The 13,491-nt window shown below is 41.2% G+C and overlaps 3 protein-coding genes across 3 annotated transcripts; 1 reads left to right on the plus strand and 2 right to left on the minus strand.

The window, feature by feature from the left end:
• Positions 1–2,765: 2,765 nt before the first annotated feature.
• On the minus strand, positions 2,766–5,949 carry LOC135652752 (large ribosomal subunit protein eL30-like). The gene is made up of 5 exons (XM_065173975.1): positions 5,829–5,949; positions 5,603–5,708; positions 3,588–3,689; positions 3,035–3,103; positions 2,766–2,948 (listed from the first exon to the last, which is right to left on the minus strand). The coding sequence occupies exons 1-5, from the start codon at positions 5,946–5,948 to the stop codon at positions 2,908–2,910; spliced, it is 438 nt and encodes a 145-aa protein (XP_065030047.1). The 5' UTR covers position 5,949; the 3' UTR covers positions 2,766–2,907.
• Positions 5,950–7,479: 1,530 nt separating this feature from the next.
• On the plus strand, positions 7,480–9,585 carry LOC103971580 (probable mediator of RNA polymerase II transcription subunit 26b). The gene is made up of 10 exons (XM_009385636.2): positions 7,480–7,498; positions 7,576–8,015; positions 8,084–8,152; positions 8,245–8,327; positions 8,608–8,660; positions 8,756–8,853; positions 8,943–8,958; positions 9,045–9,193; positions 9,273–9,366; positions 9,452–9,585. The coding sequence occupies exons 1-10, from the start codon at positions 7,480–7,482 to the stop codon at positions 9,583–9,585; spliced, it is 1,155 nt and encodes a 384-aa protein (XP_009383911.2).
• A 284-nt stretch (positions 9,586–9,869) lies between these two features.
• LOC103971552 (flavonoid 3',5'-hydroxylase 1-like) lies at positions 9,870–11,761 on the minus strand. Its single transcript, XM_009385601.3, has 2 exons — positions 10,837–11,761; positions 9,870–10,673 (listed from the first exon to the last, which is right to left on the minus strand). The coding sequence occupies exons 1-2, from the start codon at positions 11,722–11,724 to the stop codon at positions 10,044–10,046; spliced, it is 1,518 nt and encodes a 505-aa protein (XP_009383876.2). The 5' UTR covers positions 11,725–11,761; the 3' UTR covers positions 9,870–10,043.
• Between the last annotated feature and the right edge of the window lie 1,730 nt (positions 11,762–13,491).

A 13,491-nucleotide genomic window follows, 5' to 3' on the forward strand; every position in this document is an offset into this window, starting at 1 on the left:
GAACAAAGCAGACAGTACGCAGTGCTGTACCTTTGCTACTCAGTGGAGTAGGCGGCCGGGTTGATAGAGAAGACGGTACAATCCCAGAGGCAACCAAAACTATTAGAGACTTACTCCAAGTTGGGGTGAAAACTTCTTGCATTCCAGAAGTTCGATGGCATTGAGAAGGTGAATCACAATAGCTAACTCAACGCAAGAAGTGCAAACACTTCGAGTGCTTCAGAAGTGTGAGCAAAAAGCAAGCGAAGGCTAGTAACCAACTCAATGCATGGAGTACAACCCTTGAAGAGGCGGACGAAGTCAAGTAACCATTGTCTTCTCAACTCTTAAGAGAATAGGCAAAACCGAGTACCATAATTCTCTTATCTATCCAGCAGAGGAGCTCTGCACAGGTTCAAAGACCCTTCGAAGATATTAGAAGACAATAGTTGTCAAATCCTCACCTATGGTGATCAATGCTACTGAGATTAAATTATCCGCTTCATTTCCCAACAGAATGTCAATCGAAAGCGGAAGTGATATGAATCTACTTGGAAGTGACAACTAAGTGAAAGAAGAATCGATGAGCAAATTTTGTAGAGGAAGGACCCAAAACTTTATAAGTTTACGAGGCGATGCTCGTTAAAGCTCCAACAAGCATCCACCCAGTTCAAGCAACATGAGGCTTTTGAGAGACTGGCGCATAGTAAGGATGGTCTTTTCCTTCACTGGATGATCTGCAAGAACCAACAGGGATCAACACAACTCAGCCTCCCCATACTAGAGTCAGAGTCATTGGCGAGTTGAAGCAGCATGGCGGATCAAAGGTTCGACTACTCAAAAACAACAGCGGAGAGCAGTTGGGAGCCAAGAGGTGCTTTGTAACTGGAGCAGAAGATTGAAGACTCGGCAAAGGCGAGGAGTTACAGTGTCGGCAAAGGCTTCGACGAGGATATCGAAGGAATAAGTGGGGGAGAATGTCACAGACAAAGTTCTAAACGGGATGTTTGATGTAATACTTATGTATGTCCGTGTCTTTTGGTTTATTCATGCTTTGCACAGCATGTAGAGGGACGATCGAATGCTTAAAAGTCTCATTTTAGTTAGATTTTGTGGCCTTCTTAGGCTTGTAAATAAAGGTTGTATCATGTGGACACTTGTGAGATATATTCGGTCTGTAGTAGATCATTTTGACCCTTTGTTGTGCAACCGTTCAGAGCTTGTAAAGTCTGTTTGTAATTTGCATTGTCTATGAAGTGTTTCCTGGAATGTTTGCTTGTGGATCCCGAGTGAGGCGCTTTCTCTAATCCGTTTTCTTTTTTGTAGGTCCTAAAAGACCATAGGAGGTTTCGGGGAGGCTGACTTTTGCGGACGAACACGCAATGGTGCCACACGACTTAAGCAAAACCAACTAAGTCTGTAACACTACGTTGTCTGACATGTCATTGGTACACCCGATATTTTGTTCGATCTTTCGACACATCGTCTTCTCATTCGGCGTATTGCTTAATCGACCTGTTGACTTCCCACAACACTCAATCATCTTGGTGCAATGCTCGATTCTTCTGGCCCGATGCTCGAACTCATGGCACGAAGTCTATCCTCTGATACGTCAACCAATCATCCGACATGATGCTCTCCGGCCCAATGTTAAATTCTGCTTCCATAATTCAAATCTATGATCAAAATTTTTCTTACGTCACTTATCTTAAACGTATATTAGTTGATAACTTCATCGATTGATTTAATCATCAAAATCCGATATTCAACATAAATGACCCAAAAATTCTCAAAACAAATCACTTTTTATCATGCAAACAAGTAGTAGCGACGGACAACGAGTGACATGTGGTGCAACATCATTTTGTTACTCGGAGCCCTATTCAATCCTTTACTACCCTTTTACTACCGAAGGTTTTAGGATCATCATAGCACACCAAAACAACCCATTCAAACTATATCATTTTTTTTTATTGCTTGCAAGACTCAATGTTTGAACCCCATGCCACTAAGACGGTTTTAAGGTGCTAAGACAACTAACATTGTCGACCATTAGACAAAGTATTCCGATCATCAACCAGAAATCAGACATAAAAACAATATTATTTTTTATTATTTTCCCTGACGATGTGACTCTGTCTACAATGTTGATTAAAAACCACAAATATGCCTGCCAAAAAACCAAAATGGAACTGCTAACTACTAAACATACTAATAAACAACCTGTTCCTGGATGCACACATCAACTACGATATATCATAACAACGTTACACTCGTAAATATGATGATTATAATCTTAAAGTAAGGTTTAAGTTAATCTTGACAAGTCCCTATGCTTATTAGACCCGTTGTTGACATTTGATACTTCTCGTTCAACATCCACTATAAGAAGAAAAAGGATGAATTTGCACCCACCGTCCCAAAGTCCTCTATACACCAAAAAAAAAAAAAAGTTCTGCAGCTTAAAATTTTATTATTATTATTATTATTATTATTATTATTATTATTATTATTATTATTATTATTATTATTATTATTATTATTATAAAAATAATAATAACAATAAACAACAAAAATAATAAACATAAGTGCATAATAGCACGGATTGCTCTTTGGATTCCGGAGGATGATTTAGTTAGGATTTAAATTTCCCTGCATCTCTTAATTAGAAAGGTCAAGCGGGGCAATTTTATTAATACAATCAGATTATAAAGCAAAGAACCAAACCTTGGTAGAACAGTTACATTTCACAATAAGATTATCGAGTTGACGGCCAAGAAACAGCATGGACTAAGAAATAAGTCAAGAAGATTAAAGTAGGGATGAAATCTTGCAACAATTTGTAGTCAAAATTTGATCTAACAACAATAGGAATTGACCATATTACCAGAGGACACAGGTAAATATTTCTACATCGACTGGCTTCTCTCACTGTTCTCCAGGCATGCTCTTGATGATGTCAGAATCACCTGAAAGACCAATAATCTTAACGGTTAGGGTTGGCTTTTAGGAAGAAAAGCCAAGCAAGCTCCATCAGGTTGATGATTGCACATACCAGGATCCATGATGCTGAGGCAACAAACACGAAAATATTTTCCGCATGCAGTTCCAAGGTCAACATTACCTGAAAAAAGTGCCGAATCCACAAAAACCCAATTAAAAAAGAAAGGTAATCAACAATGCAATTGGCAAACCTTTTACATGCACCATATGCATCACATAATTAATAAGGAATGCTTAAACTAGAGTAGTGAAGAGCCTCGGTGGTGAAATTTTGTTCACACCAGATGACCAGATGTTCTTCTGGTCAGAGAAAATGCTTTCAGTGGCAGCACATGGTATACCAGGTTGCCATCTCTCCCATCAGTAGTAATAGAATCATGTATTGCTTTTTATGTAACAATTCCATTCATAAAATAATCCAGTATAGACAGTTCTAAAAGCTGGCTTGTGCCAAGAAAGAGGAAAAAAAATTCAATACAATAAAGTTACTAATTCATAAAAACAATTCATTCCCAGAGTGACAAAAATTTGAAAGCTAACTAAGAATTTTGGTGGCATGAGTGATAACAAAGATAAAAAAACAGGGCAAGGATTAGAAAACTTACTTCCATTAAAATGATGTACTCCAACCTTAGACAACATTGCATAGTACTCGATCTCAGATTTCCGCAGTGGAGGACAGTTGTTTGCAATTAAAATCAATTTTGCTATTGAAACAAAATAAATTTTAGCAGTCACGTATATAGAAAGATGTATTATGCATAACAAAAAGGCAGCAAACCAAAGATATGGCAGACGAGGAATAAAAGAAATAGGATCTCACTCGAACATTCTTCAATTTTTGAATTAAACAAATCATCCAATGTCACATCAACAGGCTAAAAAAACAAAAACAACACTTCATAGTGGTGGGTCATGCAAAAAGTGTTGAATGTGCTTGAATAAGTATAGAACAGGAGAACAGACATGTCTAATAAGTAACTTGAGCTTTTTGAAATACAAAATCGATGCATAATACAAAATACCAATTGCAATAAGGTCATTGCATTTACATATTTAGGGTCATTGCAAGCACAACCATGTTTCTAATGCAACAAAGATGGCACACATTAGCACATTTATCCACTTTCACTAATCCATTGAAGGTGCTCCTGAAACTCAATCCTCAAATCCTACATTTGTTAATCATGTCACTAAAGAGAGAAAACAAACAAAGAAAAGGCACATCAAGGAACAAAGAAAACACATCATGATGAGGTTTTCATTTTCCATCAAAACTCTTGGCCATCAGAACAGTAGGGCTGCAACTTGAGCTGCACTCAATCTGAAGTGGCAGATCTAAACTCTCTAAAACGGTTGGTAGGCATCCCAATTCTTCAAGCCCAACAAATTAAGCTTACCCATCACTAGATCTGTAACAACCACAAGTTTAATCGCACATCAGAAGCATACCTGGGAGGAAGAAGGAACGCAATGACAATGTCGTTGGCAGCGGCAACGACGGCAGCATTGAACGCGAGAAGGCTCATGTTTGATTGGCCTAATTTCTATTTTATTTTTCCCTTTTTAGTGCCAAGTTGTATGGGCCCCACCATTACTTTTGAATCTTTATTATTTATATAGAACTGAATCGAGCCACTTGAAATAGGGTGGCCCACATACCAGCCCACATCCAGACTGATACATATTGCCCGTTTCATACCATTTTGTTTTGGGTGGTACAATCATCAATGGATGGCACTAGAGAACACAACGCAACATAAAGCCATCACTACGCTAGATCCCATGTTCACCGTACTAGCATTTGATTTTAAATTATGTTTGAGCCTTGACAAGGACATCAAGTCCTTAACTAGGAGAGATTGTCACACCTTAAGCCACCACATTGGAGGTGGATGAAAATTTGAATTGCCTTTTAAGGGCATGAAAGATGAAGAACAATTAAATTTGGCTTAAAGGTTTTGATTCAACGGTCAGGCTCAACAAATTGATGGGATCAGTTATCCATCGAGTCATTTCATTACAAAATCTACCATAAATTAATTACCAAGTTCTTGTGCCCTCTTGCTAGCTTACCTCTTTCCCATTGCGGCATCTTAATAAAAGCAACAAATTGAGAATTCAACCAAGTGAAGTCACAACAAACTCTTTTGTCTTCAAAAAAGATCCATAAAAGTATTCAATATCATTTATGAGAACTCCATGATGAATCCCAATGAAATTAAGTTTCAAAATGACAACGATTGAAATAAAAGCATTAGCATTATCATTACTATCCATAGCACAAAACATAAGGACTGATAGTGCAGAAACTTGTCTTATATATTCAAAGAATAAATCACAATCACAAGAAAAAAAAAAGAGAGAACATTTTGCCTTCCACACATTCCGATCGATTATTTAAACGATCTAATGGGATTGCTCAAAGGGGAAGAAGGCCAACTAGATATGGGAAACTATATTCATCTCTTAGGCACGATAAAACAGCCAAAGAGCCAAACTCCAGTTCCGTACCATTTCCACATCAACGATTACCTCAAACTAAGATGTTTTCCTCCAAATCCCAAATCCATCTACATATCATCGGACTTGAAAAAAAAGATAAGCAAGGTAGTATCACCTTTAGAGCCCCGAAGCGATCTGAGTACGGTCTTGTGCCCGAGGGTGTACTTCCCGCCCTTCATCACGAGAGCGAGTCTGTTGTTGATGCTCTCAGTGCTTTTCTTCTGCGTCAATCCATCGAAGAAAACAAAAACCCCGTAATCGATACGAGGCAAGAGGGACAAAAATCACCGATCCATGATCAAAAGGCATGAATGCAAAAGAAGACGCAGAGACGACAGTACCGCCTTCTTGACGGCCACCATTGCTGCTCCGAGCCCAGATGGAAGGATGTTGCGTCTCAAAGTGGGCGGCCGTGAAGAGAGTCGCTCGCTAGGGTTTCCTAACGGATGATAACTACCCATTGAGAACGGCTGAACAGTAATTATGAATTTACTTTATTACCCTTGACGGCATATCATGAGATCCGCGGTGTTGTTCTCATCAAGACCGTCTGTTGTTGGGCCGCCAGCTAAACGGCGACGAAGGTTTGTTTAGACCTCGGATTCGGAGTACCTCACCGTAACGGATCCCGTGACGGGATCCGTTATCGATGAAGCGGACTCAAAAAAAAGATCGTGCAATTAACCAAGAAAAATCCCCTATTTTTATGAGCCTCCTTCTAAGAATTAATTTTATATATGCCTGAATTAATTCATCAAGATGATATCTTATTATATGAGAACTTGAGATGAAATTGTTAAAATTTATATTGTTATATTCATGAATGAAACTTATTGCGTTCGTTTTTGTAAGGTCAAATTTGAATTTAGATATCTCCAAATTCACTCAAAATTACAAGTTACTACTGACTTTATTTAGATTGTCGCTACTCCATTATGACGACAGTCCGATGTAAAATGTACATATTTATGTTGTTATATTTGTAAATGAATATTATTAATTTTTTATAATCATTATATAGATTTTAAATTCTAATCTAAATATTTTTAAATTCATATAAAATTAATTAATTATATATATATATATGGTGATACCCCACTTAGTCTGATGAGTATATTATTTTAATTCTTGCTTAAGTATTTTGAAGTATTACTTCAAATTAGAAATGTTTGTTTACGTATTTATGTTTTATTTTAACAGCTATAAAAAATTCTATAAAATATCGATTAAAATGGTAAAATGATCATGAAATTAAATCAAACATTAAAAAAATGGTTAAGAATAAGTGTGTCAAGTTAGATTTAAGTAGAGAGGAGAAAATTTGCGTTTTTACTATTTGAATCTTTAACATTTTTTTCTGGTAATTTCTTTTCCCGTAACAATAAATTAATAGTTGCCTTCCTTTCTCAAAAAAAAAAAAAAAGGAATGAATGGAATGTTTTTAGATGGAAATTAGTTCCACATTAATTATTATTTCGCTGCCACGGAATACGACAACATCTCATCCCTTCCAATAATATTCTCATCCAAACGTACTTCAACTTTATCGGACGAGTAAATTCAATGTATTTGTGTTTTATGCAAAACTATATATTGGAATTATTGATCACCTAATTAAAATATATATCAAGGAGGACGCATGAGATATTTGGAATCACCATATTTATATAGGAAACCGCTTAACTATGCGTTCCAAGATTCGTGCTAGATCCCAAGATTTTCCATAACCCCGTACGCAGTCTATCGGTCCAATTAGGAAAGCCTTTGTCGCTCATTACCGCTCTGAGGGCGCGGACGCAACGACTCCGAAGGTTAACTCCCCCTGGCTTCGGTCCATACCCCACATAGATATCGAGCATCTCATCATCTATGTAGAATCTAGCAACCAAAGTAGGCAGCTTCCTTCAAACGTAGGAAGAGAAGAAGAGCACAGCATATGCGGGCCAAATATAAGATCTCTTTTTCTCATTGTTGATCAATCCGACTTCGTCGATGGAGCGGAAATGTAGAGGTAGATCATTGATCGATCCTTCGATTGTTTAGAGAGTAAGGCATTGGGTGTTCTACTGAAGTCTCTTCGATTTTCAGGTTACTCCGATTCATTGGGTTACTGGAGGAAGTACTTCCGGTGTTGCATGACCGACATATTTGACGTGATCAGGAACGCATTTCTTGTTGCTTCTACCGACAACCCTGATGAGTTTGTCAACCACAGAGATGAGATGGTGGAGATGATACATACTTGGAGCCAGTGTTCCAGCTGCAGTGCCTTGGAGGCTGAGCGTGTAGATCCCAACCGTATAGGTGAGGACGACGACGGTAGCAGGAGACGACCTCAAGAGGAGATTAAGGTTGTTGGATCCGTTGACGATCCTGGCATCGGCAAGCAGCCCGAAAAGGGTAAAAGGAAGGTTAGATTTTACAACGATGAGGATGAGGAGCCAAGTGATGAGCCCATGGAGGAGGACACAGAGATACGTGAGGTTATGAGGATCAAGGAGTTGGTGATGAAGCACAAGGGAGAAGAGGTTTGCAATAATGCTGCTTGCATTGGAGTTCTTCAAGTTCATGTTTGATCTTTGCTGTTCTTATTCAGGCTGATGACATCCTTTTCGAGTTACTACGGCAGCTGCAGACGATAAAGATGTCAGTAAACACTATACAGGTCAGTATGCAATTTCCATTTCTTTATGGAACCGATAAAAGGCTTGCCATTACGTGCTCGTTGTTAGGGCTGACCTCCGTCGGGCTACGTAGGTCACTGGAATCGCCAGGGCATTGAGGGATCTGAGGAAGCACAAGTCAAAGGAGATCAAACAACTTTTCAGGGCTCTCATCAAGTAGCTCACACTTCTAACATTGCTGATATATAACATAGTTTGCTGTCTCTGCAATCCAATCTCCAATTTGCTAGTTTGTTTTTCACAAGTAGGACTTGATCATAGGTAGATGTTTGATCATGTTTCTTTTGAGGAAACATTAAGATTTCTTTTGGAACTACATGCTGATACACTTGCATCATCTTAGCAAGTTACGGAGAGATTCCCTACTATTTAGATTAGATGTATGCATAGAATTTGATGTGCATCATCTTATTGCTTTTTTGCTGTTTGACGACAGTGATTGGAAGATGATTGTTGAGGAAGAGATCAGAGGCACTGCTCCGACTGCACGTATGTCTCTGGTGGACCAATTCATTCTACTGTCCTTTGGACGTTGTTAGAGATTGCTATTCTACAGCGCATCACCTTATACAACTCGCATGTAGGTGTGGTGGCTCTCGACTCTGAGGCCAATCCATCTCATACCAACATGGATGAAGAGGAACTCTTCTCTGCTAAATCGAGTCCTGTCGACCTCTCCAAGGTAGACTCATAATTGCTGACCATGTTCTGACCCGTTCCCTGATTCATTGACGACTAACGAATTCAGTTGCTCTTCTCTTCCTTTCCCAGAAAGATGATGATGGAAGTAAGTTTTGCAGTGAATTCATCTGTACCGATGTACGTCGATCCTGTGTTTACTTCCCAACCTGGTGCCTCTTAAAAATGGTGCAGACGTGAACCATGAGGAAGCGAGAAGAAGCCGTAGTAACCTCACGAGCAAGCCAAATGACGCGGCAGAAGATGCCTTCAGTACTGTAAATCCCCAGGCCGAAGGCCATCGTCCTCAAAAGGTTGCTGACGCTGGAACTCCGAAGGAGGTGGTTAGTGTTAGCACACACGCATGTTTCATTTCAGTACTACAGGTTTGTCTGACTCATTCCACTTGGCTGTTCTATGCAGCTGGTTGGGTCTTCCTGTAGCATGTTGACGGAGTCTGATAAGCTGGAGACTGTAAAGAGGAAGCTCAAAGAAGGATACCGAGAAGCAGAGAACGGTTTGTTCCTTCTTGTCTTCTTGTAGATCAGTCTCTACTCGTCTCTGAGGCAGTAAAAGACTTCATGGACTACTTACCGGTGCAGCTAAAAGGCAACGGAGAATTCAAATAATGGAGCCGCATGAGTTGCCGGAACCTCCTCCTCATCGGATAGAAGGGCAAGAGACGGGGAAACGTCACTACAGGGGTAGATATGGGCGGTGGTATCGCTGGCGTTGAGTTGAGGACGGCATCCGCATGCCATTCGCTGAGCATGCAAAGCTACTTCACACGCGGAGAGAACGAGGACATGGTCTCAGTTCTCTTTCTTGAACGATGTACAGCACACATATTGTACTACTCACGATGCGGAAAGACGTGCTGTTTGTATAAGCGCTGCTGTCTTCAAAGAACTGTTGTGTGGTATTTGAAGGCTCGTGCTACATGTAGATTCTCACATATTTCCGGTAACTTTTGATACTATGATCCTAAAAGGAGCTCAACGAAAGAAAGCACCAAAGGAAGAATTCTGAACTGGAATCTATATTTCACTTATTAGTGGACATATTATCACAACAAGAGGTGTACAAGAAATAGAACTCTGCCGTTGACTTGTATGATGTACTGTATCGTGTCCTGCCACCCATGACAAGCAAATCGATCAGATATAGTGCTGTCGTTATACATGTTTGCAGGCATCACATGTAGGCGCTGTCCGCAAGGCGTGGGCTAACTGCGGTCTTGAGAGGCACTGCCTTGGGGAGCACGAGGCCAAACCGCTCCTCCATGTTGAGCTCTTCCACGTCGTCGGCGAGCTTCCAGTCGAAGGAGTGCACCAAGGAGCCGAGGGTGTACTGCACAAAGACGAGCCCGAGCTGCATCCCTGCGCAGATCCTTCGGCCGGCACCGAAGGGAATCAGCTCGAAGTCGTTGCCCAGCGGCTCGATGTGTGCGTTTTTGCCGCTCAAGAACCTCTCCGGCTTGAACTCCAGAGGGTCCTCCCACACGTTGGGGTCCCTCCCTATGGCCCAGATGTTGATGAGGAGCCTGGTTTTCTCGGGGATGTAGTAGCCGTCAACCTCGCACGATTCGAACGAGTAGTGTGGGATGCCCAGCGGCGTGGAAGGATGCAGCCGCAGCGCCTCTTTGCAGATGGCTCGCAGGTAGGGGAGTTTGGGTATGTCGGACTCTTCCAGCCTCCGGCTTTTGCCGATCACTTGGTCCATCTCAGCTTGAGCCTTCTTCAGTATGGTTGGGTTCTTCAGCATCTCCGCCAGCGCCCACTCGATTGTGACGGAGGATGTATCGGTTCCAGCGACGAACATGTCCTACGAGGAAAAGGACAAGGTTACATCTCTGTCGAATCATGACACTTGTGGTGATGCGTGAGGAGAGATGAGCATGATGCGTTTGTAAACGCCGGGGGTAGTTGGTTGTTCATATGATACTAATATGTTATGGGAATTATTGTGGAGGGGAGAAGGAGCTCACGAAGATGAAGCCTCGGATGTTGACGTCGGAAAGCGACACGCCATCGGCGTCCACCTTGTTGGCCAGCAAAAGGTCGAGCACGTCCGGCCTCCCCTTGCGCTCGTGCGCCGTCTCCTGGTGCTCGGCCACGAACTCGGAGAGGATGGCGTCCATCCTCAGGTGGGCGCGGCGCAGGTGGCGCTGCACCCCCTGCAGATCCATCCACGCGATGGCCGGCACGAAGTCGCTGATGTTGAACAACCCCACCCCTGTCAGCATCTCCGTGACCGCGTGCTTGAACTTGCTCGACTCCTCGCCCTGCGCCGCGAACACCCGCCGCGACAGCACCACCTGGCCGATTATGTTGGCGTTGGAGCACACCACCGCCTCCTGGACGAACACCGGCCGGGAGTTTTTGCTCGACTCGCGCATGGAGCGGAGCAGGCGGCCGACCTCGTCGGCCCGGACCTGTGCCTGTTCCGCGATTGCCTTGGGGCCGAGAAGGTGGAGGTTAGAGAACCTGCGGAGAAGCTTCCACCGAGGCCCGTAGTTGGAGAACACGAAGTTCTGGCCGTCGTAGGTGACGTCCTTCCCGCTGATGGTGGAGGGGCGGTTGGCGAACTGGAGGTCGTGCGCCTTGAGGAAGGACCGAGCGGCGCCAGCCGTGGAGGCCACCACGACCCGCACGGTGCCCATCTTGAGGTGCATGATGGGGCCGTAGCGCTTGGCGAGTTCAGCCAGCGAGGCGTGGGCCATGGGACCTATCTGCGGCAGCGCGCCGAGCACCGGAATGCCCTTCGGCCCGGGGGGAAGCGGCAACCGTGGGTTCGATCGTAGCCTGCGGCGGAGGAGGAGGTGGACGACAACGCTCAAGAGAATGCCGACGATGAGCACAGTGTCAACAGCCATGGTGATGGTGGTGCTGCGTTTGCTTGGCTCAATAAAGGTCCGTCTGATGCTTCATATATATACACATGGAGAACATGCACAGAGGCCGAAAAGTCAAAGTCTAGCGGATGATGTCTGCTTTGAACGTCTCAATGGCGTTGTGGCCGCCAGAAACACAAACGTTTATTGCACACAAAGGAAGAACGAGTTGATGGCTCTTTGAAAAGCATTATTATTATTATTATTATTATTATTATTATTATTATTTTTTATTCAGCTTTTCTTTTTTATCTTGACTTGAAACATTAAACCTTGTGGAAATGTTTGTTTCTTTTGTGGGCTATATGTCTATACATGATCTGTAGGTTGGTCTCTTATATCGATGCATCGTTCTTAGAAATATAGACACACACACAACAAATGACAGTCTTCGATGGAGGGTGGTTTAGCCAAAATTGACTCGTGCAAACAGAGTAAATTTTAGTCAGTCAAACGTAATACTTGAGTGATCAACACGTATACTACTCACGACATGATTTAATTAATAATATATATGACACTTATACATAGATTCGAACATAAGACAATATACTAACCAATTGAAGTATCTTAGCAAAGACTATAATACCAAAATGGTAAATCTAAAATTTTACTTATTGTATAATAATTAATACCATTTTTTTTTTCACTTTGCACAATAAGCCATAATTCTCTTTTTGTTGTTATAATTTGCATACCGCAATATCATAAGTTAAATCAAGAATAACAATATACTATTAATCCAATGGGGACTACAACTATGTATCCATAAGTGGAACATTTATGGATGCATATGTTAAGCATAACTCTTGATAGGTAAACTAATACAACTAATTCTAAATATTAACTAATAAATCTTTGGTATGAAAAAAATAATTGGTGTCACAAGTAAATCGAATTTTGGCAACACAAATCTACTTTTGGTTAGCCTCATAGCAAGGAGCAATATGAAGAACACTACATGACTATAATTTTGTGCATCCACACCTCCTCCCTCACCACAAGACTGGCAGGCAATTCTTTGTAGTATTGAATCTGTTCCAAGTGCGTTGCTTACGGAGGACAATATTATTTGTGGAGACATGAAAAGGACTTGACTTTGTGATATGTGCAAGTTTAGGGTTCATAAATTTTGAAAAAGAATGATGGTGGCATGCTTAATTATTCAGGAGCATTTATTCTCATATATTATGCTCAATTTTGTATCGGATTTTTGTTTAGGTTAACGGTTCAAAATCTCATCACATAAATCATTATATTTAAAATATTGACTCGATAGTGATGTATTAATTTATTTTCTAGGGGTTAAGGATTCATAATTTTCGTCATATAAATTTTATACCTAAGACATCCACTTAATAGTAGTATATTAGGCGATATACTAGTGTATCAGATTCGCCTAAAACATTGATCCGATAGTAATATACTGATTTTACGCTTGTGATCATATATCGGAGACATTCACTAAAAATCGAGATTATGAAACATCATATAAAATATTAGTTTAATGGTCGTGTATCATATTCAACTACGAATATTCAAAATCTCATTCGATCAATTTTACACCTAAAAAAATAATTAGGTAGTAGAGTGCGAGGACTAATTAGCAAACGTTATAGAATCAAAGCTCATCTAATAAATTTTCATCTATTCAGAGACGTAAGATCTTATGATTTAACATATATTTATTTTATTTGACATGAGGTGACGTACTTAACAGTTATCCTCCCGTCGACGTCGAGCCCTGCA

Source organism: Musa acuminata, chromosome BXJ3-11 (genome assembly GCF_036884655.1).
Source record: "Musa acuminata AAA Group cultivar baxijiao chromosome BXJ3-11, Cavendish_Baxijiao_AAA, whole genome shotgun sequence".
In the NCBI taxonomy this organism is placed as follows: domain Eukaryota; kingdom Viridiplantae; phylum Streptophyta; class Magnoliopsida; order Zingiberales; family Musaceae; genus Musa; species Musa acuminata.